This window comes from Podarcis vaucheri (genome assembly GCF_965113315.1).
Source record: "Podarcis vaucheri genome assembly, chromosome: 4".
Taxonomy (NCBI): Eukaryota; Metazoa; Chordata; class Lepidosauria; order Squamata; family Lacertidae; genus Podarcis; species Podarcis vaucheri.
The window spans coordinates 16,646,962-16,669,965 of NC_138762.1; the positions used below are offsets into that span (position 1 = coordinate 16,646,962).

General features: G+C 42.9%; 1 protein-coding gene across 3 annotated transcripts in view; it reads left to right on the forward strand.

The window, feature by feature from the left end:
* LOC309530353 (glutamate carboxypeptidase 2-like) overlaps window positions 1–22,384 on the forward strand; it is a 52,493-nt gene extending 30,109 nt beyond the window's left edge. For all 3 annotated transcript variants that reach the window (XM_082219249.1, XM_082219250.1, XM_082219251.1), the window contains exons 11-19: window positions 1,690–1,772; window positions 2,795–2,858; window positions 6,729–6,796; window positions 7,316–7,407; window positions 9,801–9,891; window positions 16,102–16,366; window positions 19,644–19,725; window positions 20,000–20,092; window positions 20,963–22,384. In XM_082219249.1, coding sequence (XP_082075375.1) covers window positions 1,690–1,772; window positions 2,795–2,858; window positions 6,729–6,796; window positions 7,316–7,407; window positions 9,801–9,891; window positions 16,102–16,366; window positions 19,644–19,725; window positions 20,000–20,092; window positions 20,963–21,152 — 1,028 coding nt within the window. In that variant the 3' untranslated portion in view covers window positions 21,153–22,384. The remainder of the gene's footprint in view (window positions 1–1,689; window positions 1,773–2,794; window positions 2,859–6,728; window positions 6,797–7,315; window positions 7,408–9,800; window positions 9,892–16,101; window positions 16,367–19,643; window positions 19,726–19,999; window positions 20,093–20,962) is intronic.
* The last annotated feature ends 620 nt before the right edge of the window (window positions 22,385–23,004 follow it).

A 23,004-nucleotide genomic window follows, 5' to 3' on the forward strand; every position in this document is an offset into this window, starting at 1 on the left:
ACATTTTGCAGAAGAATACGGCATCTTAATGGGTAAAGAAGCATGATACAAATCACTCCAGTTGATAGCAAGCTCAGGTTGTGAGTGCTGATAGGAATGTAGCCAAAATGGGACACTGACAACATGGCCTTTTTATAATGGTTTGGGGGGAGGTTATTGGGTTGATGTTGTTGTTGTTATTTTGATTATGTATTTTGTGGTTTTATATTCTGATTTTATCCTGTGAACTGCCCTGAAACCTGCGGTTATATGACAGTATAATAACAACAACAACAACAACAACAACAACAACAACAATAATAGGAGGAGGAATCAACATGCCTGAGGGACCCTGAGATTGGCAGTAGTACAAAAAAATCTGCAAAAGGCACTTCAGAAGGGCAAAACTTCCCCTCCAAAAAAAAGTATGCCTTAGCCCAATGAAACTGAGCCCGTTCAGTAGCCACAGAACGCTGACTGTCAGTTGGAGAGGAAAACAAGCATTCCCTCTTACAACAAATCAAGGAACATACATTGAAACATACTCTTGCAGCTCCCTCCTGTTAAATTCTGGTCCTGATCCCACTCAGAAAAAGGCCTACCTCAAGGTTATTTTCACCACTAGCTTCATCCTCTGATGAGCTGTGTGTGTGTGTGTGTGAGAGAGAGAGAGAGAGAGAGAGAGAGAGCGCTGGCGCAGAATGCAGTGGCCAGATTGTTGTCTAAAACACCTAGACCATGGGTAGGCAAACTAAGGCCTGGGAGCCGGATCTGGCCCAATCGCCTTCTAAATCCGGCCTGCGGACGGCCCAGGAATCAGCATGTTTTTACACTAGTAGAATGTGCCCTTTTATTTAAAATGTGTCTCTGGGTTATTTGTGGGGCATAGGGATTCATTCATCCTCCCCCCAAATATATATATATATAGTCCCGCCCCCCACAAGGTCAGAGGGACAGTGAACCAGCCCCCTGCTGAATAAGTTTGCTGACCGCTGACGCAGACACACACATATTGCACCTGTGCCAAGTTTTTCCTGGCTTTTGATCAGCTGCCAAGGTTAACATATAATTTAAGTTAACATATAATTTTCTTAAGAACTCAGAACCAGGTGACTTGAAAGACCATTTGCCCCTGTATAGACCTGGCATAGCTGTCAACCTTTTCCTTTTTTTAAGGGAAATTCCCTTATTTCGAATAGGATTCCTCGCAAGAAAAGGGAAAAGTTGACAGCTATGGTGTGAGATCATTTTCGGGGAAATTATATTCATGGCATCGCACCCTACAGAATCTCACACCGCAGTGAACCCCAAGAATGGTCAAATTTTTTTGCTGCTGCCCCTATACTGTGAAATGCCCTTTCAGAATGTCTTCCTTCTGCCGTACACGACACAGCAACCATTCATTGCTTCAAACGTCTTGTAAAGCCTTCTCCTTTTGCCTAGGCCACCCCTGACCCACAAGACAGGACCCTGTGTTTCATGTATGAATCCCCTGAATTTCTGTTTTAGGTGCTTTTATTTTAGTTTTATTTTATTTGCCTTTGTTTTATGGTTTCCATTTGTATTTTTGTTTTAAATCAATAGTGGCTTTTATATCTCGCGTGTCATGCGCTGCTGAGGAGGTTTTTGAAATGCTAAGTGGTTTAGAAATGGTTTTTAATAAACAAATATATTGTGTTCGTAATGATGCTCTCAATATCTCAACTGCAGGATGGAGGCCTAGGAGAACGGTGATATTTGCCAGCTGGGATGCTGAGGAGTTTGGCTTGATAGGATCTACAGAGTGGGCTGAGGTAAATCAATAGGAACGACACTTCCAGGTGGTCGCTGTCTCTGAGTAGGATCCATTCACATACAGTGGTACCTTGCTTCTCAAATGCCTTGGTACTCAAACAACTTGGAACCCAAACACTGCAAACCCGGAAGTAAGTGTTGCGGTTTGCAAACTTTTTCCGGAAGCCGAACACACTCCGTTTGGAGTGTTATGCTTCTGTTTTGAGTGCCACACTTCTGTATTGAGTGTTACGCTGAGGTCTATCTGTTTTTGCTATTTACTTTGCTTTTTTGTGGCTCTTTTTGTTTTGTTTTTCTGACTGTGTGGAACCCAGTTCAGCTACTGATTGATTGATTGATTGATTGATTGTGTGGCTGCAGTGTTTATTGCTTTCATTTTATGGATCAATTGTCTCGTTAGATAGAAAGATTCATGTTAAATCGCTGTTTTAGGGGTCGTTTTTAAAAGTCTGGAATGGATCAATCTGTTTTGCATTACTTTCTATGGGAAAGCGCGCCTTGGTTTTGGAACGCTTTGGTTTTGGAACAGACTTCTGGAATGGATTAAGTTTGAGAAGCAAGGTACCACTGTAGTGCCCAGTTCAGACTGCATAGTTACAGCCGGTTTGGAACTCTTGTACAATAAACGCACATCCTAAAAAGATCAGATTTTTTTGTGATAAGGAAAATGCTGAGGAAATTGAGCTAATACTATTCTTGCTGCAGTTGTCACATATATAAACAATTTTTAATCATGCTTGTGAATCTCTGTACCTACTATACCTAGTAAAAGGGCTTCTTGTTTTTTTACAAATGTATATTTCAACATTTTAAAAATCTCATTATAAATCATTTCCCAGAAGTCTTTTACTTTCTTACATTCCCACCACATATGGTAAAAAGTACCTTCTTTCCCCTTACATTTCCAGCATTTATTATTTGTTTTGTACATTTCAGCTAATTTCATCTGTCCAGCATTTTCGCCATGGAGAAATATTTTACGCATGAACATGAACAAACATTTTCTTCATTTCCATTGTAGGAAAATGTCAAAATACTGCAAGAGCGTGGCGTGGCCTATATCAATGCTGATTCCTCCATAGAAGGTAAAATATATGCAAGTTTTAATAGAGGATGAGAAGGCTGTGGTCACTGAGTTGTCTTTTGGGGTTAAACTTCATAAACATGTAATCCTTGGGTTGGGGAACTGTGGATTTTTAAAAAAATCAATATGCCACCACATCATGCTAAATTTCATTCGCACCAGTGGGTGTAATGTGATGCAACAGCGACCTCATTTGCACTTCTGTTCCTCCACTAAAATGAATATTTGGTCCATTAAGTTCATTGGGGGTGGATCTAGACACAGGGGGGAAACCGCGGTAAATAAGTCAAAGATTAGATTGTTATGACAAAAGGAAGAAATCTCTATGGAAAGTCGCATTTTAAAATTTCCTGCTCTCTGGCGCCATCAGGTGTTACATGTTTATAGTGCATTCAAATCGCTGTATCTTTGCTAATGTAGCTGAGTCCTGGGTTTGATCTGAATAAAACTTAGTTGAATACAACCCAATAAAGCATTCAGGCCAGTGTGCATCAGAAAATACAACAACATGCAGTGAAACTCAAAAGAGAAGAGATAGTGAACTGAAGGAGTTAATTTTATTAGAAATATGATCTTGGAGAACTGTTACAATGATACAATGAAATTCAGTTAGGGAGGATTTGAGGAAGTCAGTAAACAATGAAAGTTATATTAGGTCTTAGAAGTAATAAGTGTTTTTCTTGTTTTTCTTTAGTATTGTAATGTGTTTCTCTTTTTTATGTGTTTTGTATGTACGGTAATTTCTGTTATAAATGTGGAAAATTAATTTTAAAAAATTGAAGAAGAAAAAAGAAACTCAAACTAGAAATTTAAAAAGATGGGTTGTATCCTCTGCTCTTTGGAGGCTAGTGGAGGCTTCTGGGATTGGGGAAAAAAAGGTCTTAAATTTCTGTTGCCTCCCACAGTTCCAAATGGCCCCCAACTCTATGGAACAGATTAAGGGGGTGCAGGGATTGCAGATACATAGCTGTCAACGTTTTCCTTTTTTAAAGGGAAATTCCCTTATTCCTCGCAAGAAAAGGGAAAAGTTGACAGCTAGAATCCCCTCCTTTCCCTTCTGTTTATGGAAGCTGTCCCTTGGATTAAAGAGCCTTCCATTAGTGGCGATTGGTGCATGCTCTGCCACAGGTTGCACAAATGCGCATGTTGTTGTTTAGTCGTTTAGTTGTGTCCAACTCTTCGTGACCCCATGGACCAGAGCACGCCAGGCACTCCTGTCTTCCACTGCCTCCCGCAGTTTGGGCAAACTCATGCTGGTAGCTTCGAGAACACTGTCCAACCATCTCGTCCTCTGTCGTCCCCTTCTCCTTGTGCCCTCCATCTTTCCCAACATCAGGGTCTTTTCCAGGGAGTCTTCTCTTCTCATGAGGTGGCCAAGGTACTGGAGCCTCAGCTTCACGATCTGTCCTTCCAGTGAGCACTCAGGGCTGATTTCCTTCAGAATGGAGAGGTTTGATCTTCTTGCAGTCCATGGGACTCTCAAGAGTCTCCTCCAGCACCATAATTCAAAAGCATCGATTCTTCGGCGATCAGCCTTCTTTATGGTCCAGCTCTCACTTCCATACATCACTACTGGACAAATGTGCATATGAATCTTCCACCTCTATGATTCTATTCCATGACTATTAAATGGGGCCTGAATATGAAAATCATGAAGTTGTTTTAAAGGTCTATATACAAATGCGCATATAGACCTTTAAAACAACTTCATGATTTTCATATTCAGGCCCCATTTAATAGTCATGGAATAGAATCATAGAGGTGGAAGATTCTTCCAGTCCAACCTTCTGCAATTCAGGACCCCCTTGCCCAGGACTTCCGGGTTAGCGCCATCGCCGAATGGCGGACTCCCTCCGAGCTCCGGAGGGAGTCGGCTCGGCAGGGGCTGGGTCCTACCGCGCCGGCGACGCGGGGACCCTTAGAAACCACGGGAACGGATCCCGTGGACATGGTGACTCGGCTGGCACCGTTATCGCCCTCCCGGCTCGTGAAGGAGCCTTTTTAAAGGCTACGGATCGGGCGCCGGGGAGTGGCGTGGTGCTTTGAGTCCTCCGCTTCCCCTGCCGGGCGCAGCCGCATGCCATCCGGCGGAGAGCGCTGGCTTCTTCCAAAGGAAATTCGGACAATTGATCAACAACCCGTGAGTAATTGGGCAACCGGGTATAAAAGGAGGAAAAAAGAAAATTTTTTCCGGATTTGGCACGAGCGGGAGGGGATCCAAAAAAGGAAGTCAGTCCCCTCCCTGATTGTAAACATGCTAAAACAAGGACTGAGAAACCAAGATCGATTCAGAAGCTTATTGATGACAAAAATTATCAACTCCACGATGTGAATTATAAGAACTGTGCTGGAGGAGAGGAGTCGAGGGTGAGGAGAAAAAAGCAACCCCCCCCCCCTGGGAACCGGGGCGATTCGGATAGCCTGGCGAAGAGAGATGGAGATTTTGACAGCTGTCAAAGGAGCTGTCAAAACTGGAAAATATAAAGAGGACTTTGCTACAAGTTCTTTGCTGGTTAATTTTGTTACAATTTGATATAAATATGGATATAAACTGTCTGGGAAAAAGAAACAACAAATTGACTTTTGGATTAGAGGATACAAAGTTACTGTAATCCCTCTAGAGGGGTTTCGGGACATTACAAGTGTCGTATGTGGAAAACTACTCTGGGATGTGCACAGGTCTTATCTCCTGGGAAAGCTGCAGAACTGAAATATTATTTTGTCTACAGAGGTGACCATAATACAATAGAATCTTCTATTGAAGCAAGAAAGGAACTGGACGTAAGTCTTTGTCCCTGAATAACAAACCTCTGTAGAGACATTAAATTTTGGAACAAGAATGTTTTGACAGCTGAACAAGACGAAACCTGAGAAACCAAGAAATAAAAGAGCAAATGACTGAATACGACACGGAAAGAACAACGGGAGGAGCAACAAAAGACTAAAGAAAATTAAAGGCCTCTATTAGATTGGATTTTTGAAGTTAAACATCATTAAAACAACCAAATCTGAAGAAACCAGCAAGATGGACTGAGAAAAATTTGGCTGTGGACTTAAGATCTCCAGGCCGACAACATACAGACAAACGGACATGGGGAATCAAAACCGGGGAAGGGAGGGGGAATCTTAGAATCCAAAGGCTTTGTAACCAACTTTTTGAACTTTTCTCTTTATAACTTTGATATTATACGTTTCTGTTTTTTCTTTTTTTAGAAAGGGGGAACTCGTGGAAGGAATGAGAGCTGATCTTGGGGGGAAAATTTTGTTCTATTATAAGACGAGGAGTGACGTTAAGATGGTGTAAATTTAAATTGGTCTATGAGTAAAATATATTAGGCTTAAATTGGGGATGAGAACTTGTGGAACCAACTTAGGGAAAGGGGAATACAGTCGGGAGGGGAAGGAGGAAGTCCCAGAAAGAAGGTTATGAAAAGAAGGGTCTAAACTGGTTTCTCTTTTTCTTTCTTTTCTTCATCTTTCTTATTTTCTTATTCTGGTATTATTGGAAATTTTAATAAATATGATTATAAAAATAAAAAATAAAAAAGGACCCCCTTGCCCAACGTGGGGCTCAAACCCATGTCCCTAAGATCCAGAGTCTCGTGCTCTACCAACTGAGCTATCTAAAAGACAGTAGAGTGGCAACTACCCGTGTGGCATAGTGGTTAGGGTGACGGGCTATGATCCAGGAGACCAGGGTTTTAATCCCCACCCAGCTGTGAAGATCGCTGGGCAACTTTGATTGGGTCACTGCCTCTCCGCCCAACCTACCTCACAGGGTTGTTGTGAGGATAAAACGGGGAGGAGAGCTTGACCTCCCCGGAGGAAAGGCATGATACACTGCAATTAATTGATATTACTTCTCTTTCAGGCAACTACACCCTTCGAGTTGACTGCACCCCACTGATGTATAGCCTGGTATATAATCTGACTAAAGAGGTAAAATAAAAGAAGAGGAAGGGGGGAAATGAACTCTAAGAAGAAACATAATAGATTTATAATATTAATAATAATTTATTATTTATTACCACTGTACTTACAATCAAGCGGTGTATAAATTTTAGGACATGAATGAACGGGCACATTTATGGAACTCCCAGTTGGGCAAAAAAACCCACCAGCCTCTAACAGTGCAATCTGAAAACTTTTTATTTGCTTTGAGATACAGCCATTGTTGTCTCCAACTTTGTTGCTGTTCTGTCTTTGATTGGCAGGTGCTAATGTGGTGGTTGTTTTTCAAATTACTGTTTTGTGATTGCATTCCTGTTCTTTTATATCACTACCTGCTCTGTGGTGCTTTGGGAATGGGGTGGGGGAAGGCAAGCAATAAAACTGATGGGGGGGAGGAAGTTCTTTCTGCTTCCTGTCTCTTGTTTCCCATGGAATAGGAAGAGGGCAGCTTGTTTGTTGCCCATCGCTTTCGTTTTCATGTTTGCAAAACTTACTATGTTTTAATAGATACCAAGCCCCGATGAAGGCTTTGAAGGCAGATCTCTTTATGAAAACTGGCATGAGAAAAACCCCTCAATGGAGCAGGAAGGTGTGCCCAGGTAAATTCCAGGGGGGTTGGGATGGAGAGGGGATGGCGGAGGAAACAACTGTGGTTCCTTCCAGAAGTGGGGTCCCACCCAGGAACTTAAACAGGAGTGCGCCATGATAGAACAGTTGAGAGAAGAGGATGTTGCTGAATCTTGGGAGCCAGAAAGGGAGGAACTTTTGGCCCTGCAGGAAAATGAGCCTTTGGATTTGACAAATGAACTTGGAAAAAACCAGATTTGGAAAGATAAAGTTTGGACTGAATTGGAAATGGGGGGTTGGACTGATCCCCCTATGCAGAGACGTTTGGACTTTCCGAGTCTGGCAATGGGCCGTCAGATGTTTGGAGCTGTGGGGGCTCCCAATTTTGGAGGGAATTGGAAACATGTCTTAAAATACCACATGGAGTCTAGTCTGGACTATGGGAAAGGGGCTGATTTGTTGAAAAGGGTCAAAAACACTACCAAGCTGGAGTTCCCATGAGTGAAAGGAAAATATGAAGAAGGGACATGGAAGAGACTTGAAGGCCTCGGATATAAGATCACCAGGTTAATGTGCCAGACTAATGGGATAAAAAGGACTGACAAACCCGGGACCAGGAGGAAGGGACGCTGGAAGAAGATTGGATTGTTCTTACTTTTTTTCCTATCATTAGGAATATTTTATAAAATTGATGAATGTTAGAAAACTGTTGAAATGAAATTACTTGGCTCTTGTAAAAATGTTTAAAGAATTAGGTAAAAAGGTAATGGTTATGAGAAGTTGGTAAAAATAAGATTTAAAAGCTTTAAGGTTTTTTATAAGATAAGATGAAATTAGAGTAAGGTAATGTAATGACAGAATGCTATGAATTATGGAAAGGATTTGCTGTGACAACTATTAATCAAGATACAAGAAAAGGGAGGAGGAGGAGGTCATAGAAAGAAGGTGATGAAAGTGGAGAATTTGAAAATGATGGTTTTATTTTTTATTTTTATTTTTCTGTTTTGTCTTTTTTCTTTGTAATTTTTTAAAAAAAACTTTTTTCAATAAATATCATTTTAAAAAAAAACAGAAGTGGGGTTTCTTCATTTACCTGTTGTGTCACAAGGACCGAAGTGCAAAACTAGCAGGGCAGAAGTGGGACAGCTGTGCCCCGTTGGCCTTCACTGGATCTCCCTAGAGAGACCGTGTGGTGTAGTGGTTAGAGTATAGGACTAGGAGCTGGGACACTAGGGTTCAAATCCCTGCCTGGCCATGTAACCTCACTAGTGTTGTTGGACCAGTCAGCCTACCTCACTGGGTTGTTGTGAGGATGAAATGAGAACAGAGAGAGCCAAGTACACCACTGCGAGCTGTTTGGAGGAAAGAAGGGTTATGCATTTGTTACTATGCTTTCAATTCATTAGTCACTTACTATGTAAAACAAATTGGGACGCGGGTGGCACTGTGGGTTAAACCACAGAGCCTAGGACTTGCCGATCAGAAGGTTGGCGGTTCGAATCCCCACGATGGGGTGAGCTCCCATTGCTCGGTCCCTGCTCCTGCCAACTTAGCAGTTCAAAAGCACATCAAAATTGCAAGTAGATAAATAGGTACCACTCTGGCGGGAAGGTGAACAGTGTTTCTGTGCAGTGCTGTGGTTCTCTGGTTCGGCCAATTAAAGCGAGATGAGCGCCGCAACCCCAGAGTTGGCCACAACCGGACCTAATGGTCAGGGGTCCCTTTACCTTTACCTTTATGTAAAACAAAATTAAAAAATTCCTTCCAGTAGCACCTTCGAGACCAACTAAGTTAGTTATTGGTGTGAGCTTTTGTGTGCATGCACACTTCTTCAGATACTTTTAACTCTTTACTATGTAAAGAGTCTCTAAGTGGCAACCCAGCCAGATGGACTGAATATTATTATTATTATTATTATTATTATTATTATTATTATTATTATTATTATTATTTGCAGTAGTATTTATTACTACTACTAAGTCACCCTCCCTTGTGGAGTGTTCCCTCAGCCTCCTCTCTTCTCCCCTCTCCTTGGGAGTCCTCTGGGCAGCCGCAGCTGCTGCCTCTGGTCTCTGAGCTGCCCCCCCCCCTGCCCCAAAGAGAGGTGCCTCTTCACACTGCCCCACAGGGGCCTGGGAAGCACCCCCTGGCCAGCCCCAGAGGCACCATTCACCTGGGGAGCTTGTAGCCAGGGCTGCTGCTGCAACAGACAGCCATGCAAGCCTTTGGGAGGCAGAGACAATAGCAGAATTTTAAAAGCATAACATAAAATTAGAAAAAAAGAGCAATGTGTTACAATGAAAGCTAGACAATAACCCATAAAAAAGATCAGTGTGTACACTGTGTTGCTTTGAAAACAATAATTTTACGGCAATGTTTACCCAGTTTGCCCTCTCTCCTGTCTCTTTTTTTCATTTCACAAAAGGATTAACAAGTTGGGCTCCGGCAATGATTTTGAAGTCTTTTTCCAGAGGTTGGGCATCGCTTCCGGAAGAGCTCGGTACACGAAAAACTGGGTAAGCCTGTTCTGTTACTTCCACAGCATCTTGAAATAAGCGTCCTGGGGGATTTGGATATAAATCCCTTTAAAAGCTCGGGGATTTATTGTTGCTGGCATATGTCTATCTGGGAAGACGATGGAGGAGTGCGCCTTTTGGGGGTGAAGTCAAACAGTTGGACGGTTGCAGTGCCTGCTGTGGCTGCAGAGACCGATATGGGAGAGACATGTTTTGTTGCAGCTGGGGCAGATGAAGGCGTCTGGTTGTGCTGCTGCACATGCACCATGACATTTCATCTCTCTATACTCCTCCCAGCCGTCATTCCTTCTCTGGTCAGCACTGTGGATTCACAACCTGACTGTCTGTCTCCAGCATAGGAGCCAGTTCCTAGGTCCCTGCAGCCCCCCTAGTAAAATATTTGTTGTTGGTTTCTTTTCAATTTTTTTTATTAAATTTTCCACAATTACAACAAAACCACATAACAGAACAACAAACAAAAAGAAAAACAAGAAGAGAGAAGTACATCAAAGAAGAAAACAATATGAAAAGCACCACCCACCACAATAAAAAACACACGAACTTAATCCTTTGAAAACCCAACCTTATTTACATGTGGATTGACTTCCTGTAATCTCTCCCTTCTGAATTTCTGCATGTAACAGCTTTCCAATATCATTCTTAAACAAAAATATTTCCAACTGTTATCTATCTTATTCACTTTTCTTACCAATCTAAATCACGTTTATATAATTAAATCCTAATTTAGTCCTAGGCCTATTTGGTACTTTCAAGTAACTTCTAATTATTTATATTCCCCCAGTAAAATATTTGAGGGGCTGGTGAGCACTGCCATTCGAATAGTGTGCGTCTTGTGAGTGATTACCTGCCCCCTCCCTCAATATTTTATTCAAGCTGGTACCCCTGGTCTCCAGGCACTGTGAATTTATTGTAGATGCCAAGTTATTATTATTTTTTAAAAAATATTTTTTTATTAACTGGCCAATCACATCAAATTAAATCACATCACATAAAATTCCAAATTACAAAGCCAAATTTTTAAATTTTGTTGGGGGAACCCATACTTCAAGATCCAAAGGGGGATTCAAATCATCTTCTTATTACTGCATTAATGTCCAAATCAGTCCCAATCAGTCCAAACAGAGTTCATAGTTCTATCCAATCTTATCTTGGTGTTTCCACATCATATCTTATTCATATAATTTCTCTTTTCCCTTTACGATCTCTTCTGTTAGTCTCCTTAAACCGATAATCAAATATAATAATCCTGTGTGAATTTCCCGTTCTTCCAATCTAAGTCCAGATGGTTTCCACATATTATCTCCTTCGTAGATAACATCGCTCTTTCCATCATAAATCTCCAGGCACTGTGAATTTATTGTAGATGCCAAGTTAACCTGGCAAAATTCACTGGAAGCGAAAGGGGTTTGGCTGTGGAGTTCTGTAAGACTAAAACCGACTCCAAAGATTATTTAAGACCAATGGAGGCTGGTACTCATTCAGATTGACAGGAAGCTACTGACAGGTAGAGGAAAGCCATTTTGCTTTTGCCTTCATCCTCCTCCCAAATCTATAAAGGCCACGCTAAGGAAGAGATCGTATGACAAGATGCACCAGGATGAGCAGTTTAGTATTCATTGCATCTTTGGCTCAATCAGCCAATCCCTGACTCAGCTTGGCTTAGCCAGAGAGTTAAACTAGCTGCTGCAAAGGACAGTGTGGAAACAGGACGCTGGACTAGATGGGCCATTGACCTGAGCCAGCAGGGATGTTCTTACATTCTTAAGAATGTAACCAACCCCAGCTCAGCATAATTTCCTCATTGCGGCTCAGATGGGGCTCAGCCACCTGAGCTGAGGCCAGTGAGGTTCCCCCCAAAGGGGTGTTCTGGAGGCACTGCACGGCAAGACCAAGCCTGGATCCTAACTATGTCCAGTTGGGTCATGCAACTTGGAAACCCTGAATTCCATACCTGAATGTGCAGGCAGGCAGAAAGTCTGTATTGTATTTAACACTCGATTGGGAGCCGCCAAGAGTGGCTGGGGAAACTCAGCCAGATGGGCGGGGTATAAATAAATTGTTGTTGTTGTTGTTGTTGTTGTTGTTGTTGTTGTTGTTGTTGTTATGTCGACCAGCAGAATATTTACCAGCAGAGCCCAACAGAAAGCCCTTAAAGCATGACATTCTAAGAGTGAGTGTCAGGCTTCAGGGAATCTGACCCCCCCTCCCTCAAAGTAGGCTGCCAGTCATGGATAAACAAGAAGCTCTTACCAAAGTCTTTATTCAGTATTTGCCTCTTGGGGTAATGGCATTGCTCCAGGTAATCTCCCTCCCCCTTCGCTTCTCAGTCGTCAACAGTGCTACCCATTTTACGGTGGCTGCTTAAGGCCAATTGCCTCTTAGCCCTTTGTTCTCCTACTTTCACTGCTCACCGTGTTCTGGAGAAGGCGGGTCTGGAATGCTCTCTAGTGATAATGTAGGTACCGGTGTTGGTCTGACGCGGTCGAAATATATAAAAAATTGTCCAGTAGCACCTTAGAGACCAACCAAGTTTGTTCTTGGTATAAGCTTTCGTGTGCGAAAGCTTATACCAAGGACAAACTTCGTTGGTCTCTAAGGTGCTACTGGACAATATTTTATTTTATATATATACAGTGGATGCTCAGGTTGCGAAAGTGATCCATGCTGGAGGCATGTTCGCAACCCACAGCGCGGCGTCTGTGCACGCGCTGGTCATGATTCGGCGCTTCTGCGCATGCGCAAAGTGCAATTTAGTGCTTCTGCACATGTGTGAGTGCCGAAACTTGGAAGTAACCTGTTCCGGTACTTCTGGGCTTGGCATGGTGCGCAACCCGAAAACATGCAACCTGAAGCGTCTGTAACCAGAGGTATGACTGTGTCATACCATAATGTGTCATCCAGCTGTTCCTGCTCTGCTTCTCCCATTATTTCCCAGCTCTGCGCCTCTTCTATCTCTGAGCTGTGACCCTCCTCATACCACTGTTCTAAATCTATACTGTCTTCCTCTTCTTGGGAAGGTTCAGGAAGAGGGGGAGGCGGTCTCCAACTTTCCTCCTCCGATGTCCAGTCCCTGACAGTGAGGCAAGGCTGAGGTGACCCATATCCACCGGATGCTGAGCTGATCTCACAGCCAGTGCTGGCCAGCATGGGGCCCAATCCCACCACAGCACCTCCTGATCCTGCCAGGAGTGACCAGGCAGCTGATGTGGCAGTGGCTGCCAAGAGTTTGCAAAGTTTGGGTGGCTACACATTTCACCCAACCCAGCTCATAGGGCAGGCTTCCTCAATCTCGGCCCTCCAGATGTTTTTTGACCTACAACTCCCATGATCCCTAGCTAGCATTGTAGTCTCAAAACAACTGGAGGGCCGAGGTCGAGGAAGCCTGTTGTAGGGGGGGGGGTTGGCTGCGCGTAAAAACCGATGAGATGTGAAAATGCGACAGACTTCCGGGTCAGCGCCATCGGTGAATGGCGGAGTTCCTCCGATTGGAGGAACGGGCTCCGTGGAAATTGGGTCTTCCCACCGCGGCGAAGGTGGGGACCCACTAGAAATCCCAGGCGGAGGAAGCCTGGGAACATGGGGTTCGGCAGGGCACCAGGAGCGCCCCCCCACGCACCGGGAGCCCCATTTTGGGGCTCTGGAGTGAAGTGGGGTGAGTGGCGCGGTGCTGCGAACTGATTGCTATTTTTACGGAGTGAAGCTGCACAGCCATTGCTGGAGAGCGCTGACTTTTTCCTGTGGACAATTGGATTTAAAACAAGTACCCATGAGTAGAAACGGAAAATTGGATCAAGAAATATCTTAATTTGGCACCAAAGCGGGAAGGTTCAAAACAGGAAGTCCGCCTTCCGCTTTCTGTCTATAGACTAAAGCAAAAACTTTGTAAGCTAAAGCCTGGAAAGCCGTTTAAAAAGTCTAAATTTCCTTCATCTATAATCACTGAAACCCCCTTGGAAGTAGGAGAAAAGGGGGGAGAACTTTGTTTAACCCCTGCAGGAGAGGGAGTGAAGAAGGATAAGTTTCCACCATCTACAACCTGGAAACGGGGTGTCAGAGACAGAAATAGTTGGAGAGGTTCATTGACTATGAATGGAATACTTTGACAGATAGCTAAAGAAGAGAAATAAACTGATTCCAATGTTGCCTTTTGCATTCTAAAGAAACAAAATAACTGAAAAATATCTGAAAAAATGAAAGTAATTTTCCTTTGTTGGACTTGCCATAAAAAAATGGATACAAATAGAAATTGTCTCCCCTAGAGGGAGCATGTTAAACTGTTGCTGCAGTCTACGTGAGGACTCAACAGCTGTGAGATTAAGATCGTGGGACTAGTCTTTTCTGACCTTGACTAAAGATGAGCTGGGAGGAAGACTGGGTGCTTGCTTTATGCAAGACAAGTGCCTTGCTGGAACAGATGCATGAGAAGATGGATTTGATGAATGAGAAAATGGACTTGATGACTGTTGTGGTTAACAACTCTGGACAAACAGGGAACATTGATACAGAAACCATTCAGGGACCAACTCATGAACCTGTACTGATTGGGCAAGTGCATAAAATAATGGAGGAGGATGCGGTTGCACCTCAAATAATACAAATGGAGAGACCCGAGGCCCTACAGGAGTATAAGCCGCTGCCATTGAAGATAGAAGTTGGATTGGGCCAGGGGGAGTCTGGAGCTGAGGAGGTTCCTAATTTTGGAGAGACCTTGAAATATGTTTTTAAATACTTTTTGGATTACACTGATGACTGTGGGGAGTGGGACTGTGGGGAATGGGTGGGTTTGATGAAGGGAGATGGAGACAATTTTGGGTTGGAACCTCCCAGAGACCTACTCCTCAATGAGAAAGGAAAGAAATTAAGAAAGAGACCAACAAATGACAAGGAAAAGGGCAAGTATAAACAAGAAGAAGAAGATCTGCAGAAGGGACATGGAAGAGACTTAAGGGCCTCGGACATAAGACTACCAGGTTGATGGACTAGATGGAATGGACAGTAAGGACTGACATGACCCGAGACCAGGAAAAAGATACGTTGGATGAAGATTGGAAGAAAATCTATAAAGAAAATTTTTATTTGGGGAATTAGCCTAAAATAAATGAATATTAGGGAAAATGTTGGAATGAAACTATATGACTCTAGCAGAAATGATATCAGGAGCTATGTATATTTGACCATTAAGATTCAAGTTTTAAGGTATTTTAGGGTAAGAGAAGGTTAAATAAATCAAGGTAATTTAAATAACAGAATATGGGGAAAGATGGGAAGGAAGGATTTGTTGAGTTAACTATTAGGTTAAAATGTTAAGATAAATTATTTAACAAAAATTGAGAAAGATGGAAAGAATTTGCTGAAATAACTAATTAAACTAGAATACAAAAGGGGAGGTGTGAGGAGGTTAATGAAACAAGCAAATGGAAGTTGAAGATATGTAATTTGGGATTTGTGTTTTTTCTTTTTTGTTTTTTTTTGTTCAATTGCTGTATTGGTTTTTATGTTTTGTGTTTTTTTTCTTCTTTTTTATGTATTGTAGTGTTGTTGTTTTATTTTTTCTCTTTTTTCTATTATTCTGAAACTCTTAATAAATATTATTTTTTTAAAAAAAAAGCGATGTGAAAATGCACTGAGTGTGCCCACTTCTTACTTTTCTTTTCTTTTTAATAATAATAACAATAATAATAATAATAATAATAATAATAATGAATTTTATTTATATCCCGCCCTCCCCAGCCCAAGCCAGGCTCAGGGCGGCTAACATCAATCAAATAATCAAACAGTCAAATAGTCACACAATCTAAAAATATTTCATTATAAAAATTAATTAAAATCAAATTGATGGCAACCAATTAAGCAAAATTCTGTGCAGGTTGCCAAAGGAGGGAGTCAGGCTGCGCCCTGGCCAAAGGCCTGGCGGAACAACTCTGTCTTGCAAGCCCTGCGGAAAGATGTCAGGTCCTGCAGGGCCCTAGTCTCTTGTGACAGAGCATTCCACCAGATTGGAGCCGCAGCCGAGAAGGCCCTGGCTCTAGTTGAGGCCAGCCTAACCTCTCTGAGGCCTGGGACCTTGATAATAATCTTTATTAAATTTTCCATTATACAAATATCACCATATCAAACATTTTCGCAAATTTCAACTTTTGGACTTCCGTCAGCTTCTCTGCCAATAATCCGTCACTTCTTACTTTTCAGAGGGTGGACAAATACAGTAGCTACCCTGTTTATCACAGTGTCTACGAGACCTACGAGATCGTGGAGCAGTTTTATGACCCCACTTTTAAGAACCACCTTGCTGTGGCTCAGGTGCGTGGAGGGATGGTCTTTGAACTGGCCGATTCCGTCGTCCTTCCTTTCGACTGCCGGGATTACGCCAAGGCACTCAGCGGTTACGCGAACGTCATTCACAACATGACCCTGAAACACCGGGAAGCCCTTGTGACGTACAACGTGTCGTTAGGTATGTGCTATCGGGCATAAGACAAGAATCAGAGAACAGCAGAGTTGGAAGCAATCTTGGAGGTCATTTGTTCCAGGGATAGCTAACAACTAGATGTTTAGGACTACATATCTCATCAGTTCCGGCCAGCATGGACCAATGGATGGTCAGGGATGATGGAAGGTGGAACCCAACAAAACCCGTAGCAAACCACATTACTATCATGTTAGCTATCCGTACTTTCCTCCTACCAGAACCCCAAGAGGCTAAAGACATTCCGTTAGAATTTTATTTTATTTTCTCATTTAACAACATTTGTATACTAACTTGATTGTAATAAGTCCTCTAAGAGTGGCGGGGGAAACCCAGCCAGATGGACGGGGTATAAATAATAACAGTAGTAATAATAATAATAATAATAATAATAATAATAATAATAATAATATCATTATCATCTAAGCAAATTGGGGGGGACCCACAAACAATTAAAATTATAAATAAAAGACATTTTAAAAAGGCATTTTAATGAAGCCATTTTAAAACATCCAGAAATAATTAAAATCAACACTGAGCAAAAAGGTTAAATCACCTGTCAGTAGTCTGCATGACTGGATAAAGGTAAAGGTAAAGGGACCCCTGACCATTAGGTCCAGTCGTGACCGACTCTGGGGTTGCGGCGCTCATCTCGCTTTATTGGCCAAGGGAGCCGGCATACAGCTTCCGGGTCATGTGGCCAGCATGACTAAGCCGCTTCTGGTGAACCAGAGCAGCACACAGAAACGCTGTTTACCTTCCCGCCGGAGTGGTACCTATTTATCTACTTGCACTTTGACATGCTTTCGAACTGCTAGGTGGGCAGGAGCAGGGACCGAGCAACGGGTCCCGTCACAGGGATTTGAACCACCAACCTTCTGATCGGCAAGCCCTAGGCTCTGTGGTTTAACCCACAGTGCCACAGGCTTGCCTAAATAAGGCACCCAAAAGTGTACAAGGAAACCCCCCCCCCATATATCAATAGGCAGGGAGTTCCAAAGTGTTGCCACAGAGGGATTTCTTTCAAGTGCAGAACAGTGCATGATGTGCATCTGTAACTGTGCCAGTCCCACAGATCAAAGGGGTTCAGAGAACATGGATGGGGTAAGGACATCCTGCCGTCCAAATGGTCCCAAGTTGTTATGGTCCTTACATGCTAATAGTAACATTTTGTACTTGTCCCGGAAACAAATCAGCACCCAGTGCTGATCTCTGAGCAGAATTAATGAACCTGGTGGCACTGAGCACATTCTGAGCCTAGGGATTTGTTTTCATTACCCTAACTGAACCGAACTTGCAGTCCTTTCACATGCCCTGGTTACCTTTCTTTATTTCAGCAGCCTGATTTAGATGGGGGAAAGTAATTTTGTTTATTGCCGTGGTCAAAATCCATTGCTGACCACTGCAAAATCACCCAAGGATCTACCAGGTAAACGAGAGCCAGTGTGGTGTAGTGGTTAAGAGCAGTAGTCTTGTAATCTGGGGAACCAGGTTCGCGTCTCCGCTCCTCCACATGCAGCTGCTGGGTGACCTTGGGCCAGTCACACTTCTTTGAAGTCTCTCAGCCCCACTCACCTCACAGAGTGTTTGTTGTGGGGGAGGAAGGGAAAGGAGAATGTTAGCCGCTTTGAGACTCCTTAAAGGGAGTGAAAGGCGGGATATCAAATCCAAACTCTTCTTCTTCTTCTTCTTCTGCCCACCTTTGCCTTGCTGCAATGCAGGAATCTTGCAGCAAAGACTCACAGAGGTTCCTTGGAAAGTCTCAAGAGGAAGGTTGCAAAGTGGGACTCCTAAAAAACCAAACAGTTCCCCAGTGACTCTGTTAATCCAGATGCTTTGCATATCCCACTGGTGTTGGATCAGTACCCCACCTGCGCATGAGTGCATCACAATTCCCTTTGTGGGCTCTTTCCCTTGCTACGCTGGTTGTGTCCAGGTCTTATGAACAAGCCCTGGTTTTTCCCTGGTCAGCAACTAGGCTTCCCATTGCTTAGGGGAGAAACCACAGTCCAGTGGCAGAGCACATCTTTCACGTGCAGAAGGTCTCTCTTTAGTTTTTTTAATTCATTTTCACTTTTGCCATTTAACATCATATATAAATCATAATCCTTTTACAAATAGGATTTTCAGAATCCCCAAACTTCCTTCCACCCCTCCGCGGTTTCCCCAGATGTTCTTTTCAAACTGCATTGTGTCATATTCTCCATATTTTCATAAAGCTCCATTTGTAATTCTCACTTCATTGCAAGTGTTGTTTTTTTAAATCCTGCCAATGTTTTCAATTGTTTATGATGTTCTTTCAAGTAACTTATTAAAAATTCCCCATTCTTTGTTAAATTTATTGTCCTCTTGATCTCTGGTTTTCCCAGCCATTTTCGCCAATTTGGCATAGTCCATCATCTTTATCAACCATTCTTCTTTCTTAGGTAGATTGTCCTCCTTCCATCTTTGGGCAAGTAGCATCCACACAGCTGTTGTAGCATACATAGATAGTCTCTTCTGATCACATGCAGAAGGTTTCAGTTTGCCCCGACATCTCCAGATAAAGCACTTTAGCTTGTGCGGTTGAAAATTAGTTCCCCTTGACATCTTGCAGAACCACTGCCCATCAGAGCAGTCAGTGTGGAGCTAGATGAGACCTTGGGGCTGTAGTGGATTTTTCAATGAAGTTGCTGACCCAGTTTGCAGAAGTTGTGAAAAAGGCACATTCAGTTATAGGGATCATTGGGAAGTGAATTCTTTGGGAAACTTAAAACCAAATCACCAGCATGATAGGCATATACAATGTCTGTCTGTCTGCGTTGTTATATGTAAATTGTTTTGCAATAAAGTTAAAATTATAATAATAATATAAATAAATAAATAAATTTTCTTTATACCCCGCCCTCCCCAGCCACGACCAGGCTCAGGGCGGCTAACACCTGATATAAAAACAAATTGACTGAAATACAACTTTAAAAACAAGATTAAAATACAACATTAAACATTAAAATACAACCTCATTTCAATGGAAACTCAAATCAAAAACTTTTTGGGGGATGGAAACGTCAAGTCTTCACCAAGGCTAACTATCCAGACTGGTCCTACATGGGCCAGAGAAAAGCCAGAGAAGTCCCCAAATAGGAGTTCCCTCACAGGAGGAGAAAGGAAAAAGATGAGGGGGGTGGAATCAAATTGATTAATAAACATTTAATATTTCCGTGGATGGAGCAGACAAGATTCATGAAATCCAATGATGAGCTTTCCCCCCTCTTTGCTGTCCCAGGTTCTCTCCTGGATGCAGTGGGGAAGTTTTCAGAATCTGCCAGTGACTTTCACAAGAGATCGCAACTACTGGACACCGATAAGTAAGTCGCCTAGAATTATTGGACGCCTGGCCTGTTCTGCCCAGGGGCAGAATTCTTCAGGCTGAGGTCTGTTGATAAATGCATGCTAAAGAGAGACGTCCCCTCAGTGGACTGGGAGGGTCTAGCTAGGAAAGTCCAGCGCTCAACTTCCAAGAAGCTGTTGAATAGACCTGTGTGCATTTGAGAATATCGGCTTTTGTGTTGGCTCCCAAAGGCAGCAGCTCTGTTGGAGCAGCTTTGATGCTTTTTTTTGTCCCTGTGGTCTAATTTGCAGCCCTATTGCAGTGAGATCTTGGAACGATCAGCTGATGTTTCTGGAAAGAGCATTTATCGATCCCCTTGGATTACCTGGCAGGCCGTTCTATAGGTAAGAAAACATATGCTCTTTGTAGCTCAGTTGGTTAAAGCATGAGAGTCTAAATCTCCGGGTTCTAGGATCCACTTTCAGCAAAAGATTACTTCATTGCAGGACATTGGACTAGATGACCCTTGGGATCTTTTCCAAGTCTACAATTCTATGATTTATCACCTCTACATTCCCTTCCCTTCCTTAAAAATCTTTAGATTCTCCACCCCTTTCATTACCAAAAAACAACAACCAAAAAAACAACCTCTGAGTTGGATGCCGTTTGTCTCACATACAGAGACATTTATCTCGTGGTTTTAAAGTGTTTAACAAGTGATGGGGAGCCTCAAACACCAACCTATGTTACAATGGAATGTAAATAACCCAAATGCCAAAAACAAATCATAATTGGGAAATGGCTCATTTGATTTCCAAGCATTTCTTAATGTGACCTGAGCTTCTGCCCCCAAACCCCTCAACTCCCTTCCTCCTACCTATCCTAATCCATCCCCTTTTCCCTTCAAAACTCACTTACTGGGGCCAGCAATGGGAGTGGTGGTTCTCCAACCACCTTGAGAAGAAAAAGCAAGTGGTCTTTCCACCCTTCCTTCTTCGGCTGATGTTGGAGTCAGACCTAATATACATCACCTTCCTGTCTTCCTAAGTGTGATGTGCATCTATCAGAGACAAGAAAAATGCTTTTGCCTCTGGTCCATGGCAGAAAGAAATTCCCCGCTTCCGACAAAGAGGAGCAAAGGGATGGATGTTGAAAGATAGGATTTGAGCCCCTGAAAAATTTCAGTAGGGTTGGTTAAGGTTCCTCCCCAGGCACAACCTCCCCAGATTTTATCATGAGCTCTGCTTTTTAAATATGGTTGCTTGTGTTTCCAGACACATCATCTTTGCTCCGAACAGCCACAACAAGTATGCTGGAGTGTCCTTTCCTGGTATCTACGATGCCCTGTTTGACATTAGCCATGCAGAGGACCAGCACAAGTCCTGGGAGGAAGTCAAGAGACAGATCTCCATTGCAGCCTTCACAGTCACTGCCGCAGCTGGGACTCTGAAAGAAACAGCGTGAATCCCTAGAGGGTCCAAGGAGCTGGCTCTACTTGCCAAAGTCCTGCTGAGTTTGGAACTTGGTGGCCGTAGAGACTTTCCTTGGGGAAGCTTGTTCACATGTTGCACTGAACACAGCTACAAGCTGCCTTTACCCATGTACAAGTGATTGTGTGAAAGAGTGCGCCCTTGTTAATTTGCTCACCTCAACCATTGTGCACACAGACAACACAGGCATTGAACATTACTGTGCACATAGGTACACAGGTTGTACACTCATAAATCCCAGGGATTTCAGTGGGCACTTAATCATGGATAACCATATAGGTTGTCAGCTCAGAGGACTTAACACCAAAAGAGAAATCCAAGCTATTCACACCATCACAACCCAATCTTGACAGGCATCTCTTTCATTGCCTTCCCTGCGTTGAGGTTTTGAGGGCCATCAAAGCCAATTTCTTGATGGAAAAACAAACAAGTAGTTCAATTGGTGCGGACCTTGATGCAGAAGAATGCCCACCTTCCAGATCCCCAAAGATGTGATCTGATGGCACACCAATGTGTTGATGGATCTCAGTTCCCTTGAAGGCATGAGGAGTGTTCACACATTACATTCAATATGAGTCACTTTGCAAAGGATTTAAATTTGGGCTTTATTTTAAAACTTACTTTTAAATTCCATGGCTTTATTATCTAATTGCACCCCAAAGTTTTGGGTGCATCTTTACAAACTTGTACACAACCAAGAACAAAAACAACCGAAAGTTCTATGGAAAGGAGGGTGAATGAGCTACTGAAATTTTGGATATCTACGTTTAGAACTTAGAAGCTTGAAAGCCCCATCATGGTTGGTATTCTCACTGGTGGTGAGCACATGTTAGATACCATTTTAAATTTCCCACAATGCCACAGAACAAGTCTACATTGGCTATTCTGGGGCACTGTGTGAAACTTAAATGCTGGAAATTTAAATAAAATTAAGTTCTGGTGCTACCTGGAGTGCCATCACCATGGAAGTCCATGTGGGAAGGGGAGCATTGGGCATAGGAGTGGCCCCACAGACAGATGTGGCCCTGGGGGGCCCTATTGGCTTTGAAAAGCAAATGACCCCAAGCTCAATACCTTCTGGAACATACACTGAAAACCGACAGATGAAGTTGCTGTACTCAGTTTCCCCATCAATAGAACCTCCCTTTAGAAATTGGTCTTGCTTTTGTGCCTTTACAAATCAAAATAAAGTTCCCTCTAAAAAGATTGCCGAGTGTGGCATATTGTTCTCCCAGGATGTTGGTTTACAGAGCAAATGCTTTAAACTTAAACCTGACCTGTTACAGGATGAGAAGGTTGCTGATCCATTGATGAGAAAATAATTACTATTATTAATATGAAATACACCTAACCACCTTTGGGAAGAGCAACCAGGTGAGCTCTGCTAGCTACTGATGGGTACCTGCAAGGCCCTGGAGCTCTCCTTTGTAGTCCTCTATCTTTAAATTGGACTTCAACCATACAGGACTTCAGATAGAGGCAGTTCAAGCTGTGACTGACTCAAGGTCACCCAGTAAGAGTAGTGGATTTTTGAACCCAGGTCTCCCAAGTCCTGTTCTGATTCTCTAACCATTACACCACACCAGCTGCAGAAATGGTCAAAGGGATGAACAAGGACAGAATTTCCGCTATCATGTCATCTTCTCATCCCTCACCCTTGAAGTATGGATCCTGAGCCCCAACTCTGATATAACATTTATCTTCTGCTTTCCGTGGAGTGAAGCTTTCCTAACATCACCACCTAAACGCTTACATAACACTGCTAATAATACATGTTGCTTTCACAGCTATGGTTTGTGGAGGTGGCATCCCATCTGGTTAGACAT